This window comes from Babylonia areolata, chromosome 20 (assembly GCF_041734735.1).
Source record: "Babylonia areolata isolate BAREFJ2019XMU chromosome 20, ASM4173473v1, whole genome shotgun sequence".
In the NCBI taxonomy this organism is placed as follows: Eukaryota; Metazoa; Mollusca; class Gastropoda; order Neogastropoda; family Buccinidae; genus Babylonia; species Babylonia areolata.
Window position 1 is genome coordinate 8,620,233 of NC_134895.1, and position 5,000 is coordinate 8,625,232.

Sequence of the window (5,000 nt, forward strand, 5' to 3'; positions counted from 1 at the left end):
TAGTAATTGTTGTTAAAGTAGTTGCTGAGTAGAATCAGTAGTAGTTGTTGTTGAAGTAGTTGCTGATTAGAATCAGTAGTAGTTGTTGTTGAACTGAGTAGTTGCTGAGTAGAATCAGTAGTAATTGTTGTTAAAGTAGTTGCTGAGTAGAATCAGTAGTAGTTGTTGTTGAACTGAGTAGTTGCTGAGTAGAATCAGTAGTAATTGTTGTTAAAGTAGTTGCTGAGTAGAATCAGTAGTAATTGTTGTTAAAGTAGTTGCTGAGTAGAATCAGTAGTAGTTGTTGTTGAAGTAGTTGCTGAGTAGAATCAGTAGTAGTTGTTGAAGTAGTTGCTGAGTAGAACCAGTAGTAGTTGTTGTTGAAGTAGTTGCTGATTAGAATCAGTAGTAATTGTTGTTAAAGTAGTTGCAGAGTAGAATCAGTAGTAGTTGTTGTTGAAGTAGTTGCTGAGTAGAATCAGTAGTAATTGTTGTTGAAGTAGTTGCTGAGTAGAATCAGTAGTAATTGTTGTTAAAGTAGTTGCTGAGTAGAATCAGTAGTAATTGTTGTTAAAGTAGTTGCTGAGTAGAATCAGTAGTAGTTGTTGTCCTGTGAACTGAGTAGTTGCTGATTAGAATCAGTAGTAATTGTTGTTAAAGTAGTTGCTGAGTAGAATCAGTAGTAGTTGTTGTTGAAGTAGTTGTTGAGTAGAATCAGTAGTAATTGTTGTTAAAGTAGTTGCTGAGTAGAATCAGTAGAAGTTGTTGTTGAAGTAGTTGCTGAGTAGAATCAGTAGTAGTTGTTGTTGAAGTAGTTGCTGAGTAGAATCAGTAGTAGTTGTTGTTGAAGTAGTTGCTGAGTAGAATCAGTAGTAATTGTTGTTAAAGTAGTTGCTGAGTAGAATCAGTAGCAGTTGTTGTTGAAGTAGTTGCTGAGTAGAATCAGTAGTAGTTGTTGTTGAACTGAGTAGTTGCTGATTAGAATCAGTAGTAATTGTTGTTAAAGTAGTTGCTGAGTAGAATCAGTAGTAATTGTTGTTGAAGTAGTTGCTGAGTAGAATCAGTAGTAGTTGTTGAAGTAGTTGCTGAGTAGAATCAGTAGCAGTTGTTGTTGAACTGAGTAGTTGCTGATTAGAATCAGTAGTATTTGTTGTTAAAGTAGTTGCTGAGTAGAACCAGTAGTAGTTGTTGTTGAAGTAGTTGCTGAGTAGAATCAGTAGTAATTGTTGTTGAAGTAGTTGCTGAGTAGAATCAGTAGCAGTTGTTGTTGAAGTAGTTGCTGGGTAGAATCAGTAGCAGTTGTTGTTGAAGTAGTTGTTGAGTAGAATCAGTAGTAGTTGTTGTTGAAGTAGTTGCTGGGTAGAATCAGTAGTAATTGTTGTTGAAGTGTTGCTGAGTAGAATCAGTAGTAATTGTTGTTGAAGTAGTTGCTGAGTAGAATCAGTAGTAATTGTTGTTGAAGTAGTTGCTGTGTAGAATCAGTAGTAATTGTTGTTGAAGTAGTTACTGTGTAGAATCAGTAGTAATTGTTGTTGAAGTGTTGCTGAGTAGAATCAGTAGTAATTGTTGTTAAAGTAGTTGTTGAGTAGAATCAGTAGTAGTTGTTGTTGAAGTAGTTGAAGCAGAAGAAGAAATAGTAACAGTGGTGGTGGTGGTGTGGCGGCGGTGTTAAAAGTGGGGGGGGGGGGAGAGAAGAGGGTCAACAGAAGACAGCGGAAAAAAAACCCACCACAACAACAAAACAACAGCTACCCACCTCTTGTGTTTTTCATTCTTTCTTTTTTTTCTTCTTCTTTTTTTTAAATGTACTCTTTTTTTTATTTTATTATATTTTCCTCCCTCGCAGAAAACCAAGGAGACATAGATGTGGCATTTTTATTGCGCGTCTTGACCTTCAGCACACATTATATTCACCACCACCAAGCGAGTGAAGGCGGGTTTAATGTGTCTTGAAAACATTTGGTTATAGTAGTTTTAAGCTCTCTGTCTATGGTGGGTGTTAGGGTGCGGGGTAGGGGGTCTGTGAGGATAGGGAATGATGGCTGGGGCTGGGGGTGGGGGTGGGGTGGGGTGGGGTGGGGGCACTCGGGGGGCAGGGGGGGGCGTCGTTGTGGGGGTTAAACTAAGGACTAGAGGTTGGCATCCGTGTGTGTGTGTGTGTGTGTGTGTGTGTGTGTGTGTGTGTGTTTTGGTGCATGTGTATGTACGTGCGTAGGTGCGTAAGTATGTGTGCGTGTGTGTGTGTGTGCGTGCATTCGAGCGCGCGCACCCCCGTGTGTGTGTGTGTGTGTGTGTGTGTGTGCGCGTGCGTGTGTGCGTGCGTGCGTGCATGTGTGTGTGTGTGTGTGTGTTCGTGTATGAGTGCGTGCTTACTTATACATGTGTGTGCAAGTGTGTGAAACCGAAAACTAGGACCAACCGCAAAGTGTGTCGCATTTCTTTGGTTCTGCGGACAGGAACCTCGCGGACGTCAGCAACGACAACGTGCTGAACGTGCACGAGTTCTCGCTGGTGATGCACCTGATCCGGGGCCTGCTGAAGGGCCTCAAGGCGCCCCAGACCTTGCCGAGGAAGCTGACGCCGCCCAAGACCCAGCCGGTGTCCGTGCCCGCCATGACGGCCCGAGAGAGGGAGGCTTACACTGCGGTCTTCCGCAGCCTGGACCCGCAAGGCCTTGGCGTTCTGGAGGGTGAGTTTTGGGGTGTGGGAGAGGGGTGACTGGGTGGATGGGTGGTTCGTTGGGTGGGTCGGTAGGTGGTTGATTGGGTGGGTGGGTGAATTGGGTGTGTGGATTGGTTGGTTGGGTAGGTTTGTGGGTGAATTGGGTGGGTGGATTGGTTGGTTGGGTAGGTTTGTGGGTGGATTGGTTAGTTGGGTAGGTTGGTGGGTGGATATTGTGGGCTGGTTAATTTGTTGGGTGGATCGGTTAGGTGGGTGGGTGGGTTAATGGGTTGGGTGGATCGGTTAGGTGGGTGGGTGGGTTGTGTGGGTGGGTTAATTTATTGGGTGGGTAGATGGGTGAGTGGATTGGGTGGTAGGATGAATTGATTGGATCGGTTGGTGGGTCGGTGGACTTAGTCGGTGGTTAGTTTGGTGGATGGACTAGGTCGGCGTGTGGATGGATGGGTGGATTGAGTCTGTGGTCATTTGGGGGCAGGGTGTGTGTCGGGGGGGGGGGGGGGGGGGGGGGGGGGGGGGGAGAGTGGGTTGATTAATTGGGTAGGTGGTTGGATTACGTCGGTGGTTTGAGTCAGTGACAGGTCGATCGGTTGTTGGGGAGGGTGGTTTTCAACAGAGAGCAGCATATTATTTCTTCGTTGAATTTTATTTTTGTTTTTTTAGGAGAAAGCTCAGGAGGTTGGGAGGGGTAGCGAGCGGAGAGGGGGTCGTGTGAGATTTAGCTGGTCGGTCGGGTGGTTAACCGGGTAGGTCTGGGTGGCACAAAGACATCTTTTGGGAATGACCCTTCGGCGGCTACGCCCGCCTGCTTACGTGGTAAGAAACTGTAGGGAGAGTGGACAGCACAAGGTCTTCAGAGAAGAAGCCCCTCTCAGTCAAGTGTTTCGGCCCTTATCTCTTGACAGCCCTTTACTCCTGAAGATGGGAAGGGATGTCCTTCCCATACTTTCCGCGCCCCTGTGCTTGTAAATGCCACGTTGTTTCTTTGAATAAAAATGGTTTAAAGCCAAGATAGAGAGATACGGAGGGGGGGGGGGGGAAGCGTCTTTTTGCAACGACGATAAATTCTAGGACTTTGTGTGAGGAAAAGTGTCGGGGTGTCAAGTTTGGCTGGGCTGGCTGGCTGTTTTGGTGGTGACTGGTGGGTCGCTCGGATGGACCTGCCCGTGGTTAGCAAGGGGGAACGGTGTTTGTGGCGTGGAGGTTTTGAACAACCGTGCAGAAGGTCAAGGGGATGGAAGGCTTTGGGGGGTGGGGTGGGGGTGGGGTGGGGGGGGGGGTTTCATTGATTATTTGAAATGGTTGGCCGATTAGCAGGTTGTTTTGGCAGGTTGTTTCTTTGGCTGCTTAATTTTCGTTAGCGCGTGACGTGTTTGAAAAAAAAAAAAAGAAAAGTAAGGGTCGTGTCCTTTGGCTTTAAAGACTTGGCTTCTTGTTGTTATTGTCGTTTTCTTGAATGTCTAGATTTCCTTCATCTGTCAGGGCTGTTATTACTCCGGGTTTTCACCTGTTCTGGGGTACAGGTCGTTAACAAGGCATCCACGTAGTCCCCTATCCAGTGCCTTTACCTTTATCTGGCTTCAGGTAAGGCCCGTCGTCTTGGTGTCTGACTGAAGGTATCTTCGCCAGGTGTTTCTTAGCCAGCCTCTGATCCCCTGGGGTTTAGAACTGGCATGACAAACATTGATTCACGCATGCCTATTCAGTTTTGATTTATTTAGAGTCTAGAATCATCTGCTTGAGTGAACACACAATAAATAAACTCACACATGTAAACACACACATGAGCCAAAAATCAATCTTTGTTTAACTTTTAACCTTGAAATATAATTTGAGCTTTGCGCTGGGGACGGTGGAGGTTGGGGGGGGGGGGGGGGAGAGGGGGGAGTTTAAAAATCCCTCATTAATGCTCGTGTTAGCGATTTTGTTCCTTCATTAGCATGCACAGCAAGCGACGCGACAGCTGTTTCGAATTGCCGTGTGTGTGTGTGTGTGTGTGTGCGTGTGCGTGTGCGTGTGCGTGCATCGTTATGCGCGTGTATGTGCGTATAATGTGCAGAGTTCAGTTGTCAGTAGTTAGACACCTCAGTCAAGTCGTCCATATCGCGAGAAAACGATTTTTCCTGGCATCTGTTTTATATCTAGGTTCCACTACACAACACATCGCTCAGTATAAATAGACTGTTCAATGCACTGAGTGAAGTAGGGGTCACGCAGCAGTTGGCCGTCGTTCGACCCGTCTCGTGAGATCGCCCACCTCCTTCCTCCCAACACCCCCCCCCCCCTCTCAAAAAAAAAAAAAGAAAAAAAAAGAGATGAGTATCACACACACACACACACAC

At 46.1% G+C, this 5,000-nt stretch overlaps 1 protein-coding gene across 5 annotated transcripts in view; it reads left to right on the forward strand.

Moving 5' to 3' along the window:
* The window catches only part of LOC143295010 (uncharacterized), a 191,913-nt gene that overhangs the window by 65,173 nt on the left and 121,740 nt on the right, over positions 1–5,000 (forward strand). For all 5 annotated transcript variants that reach the window (XM_076606544.1, XM_076606543.1, XM_076606545.1 and 2 more), the window contains exon 4: positions 2,436–2,668. In XM_076606544.1, the coding sequence (XP_076462659.1) occupies positions 2,436–2,668 (233 nt within the window). The remainder of the gene's footprint in view (positions 1–2,435; positions 2,669–5,000) is intronic.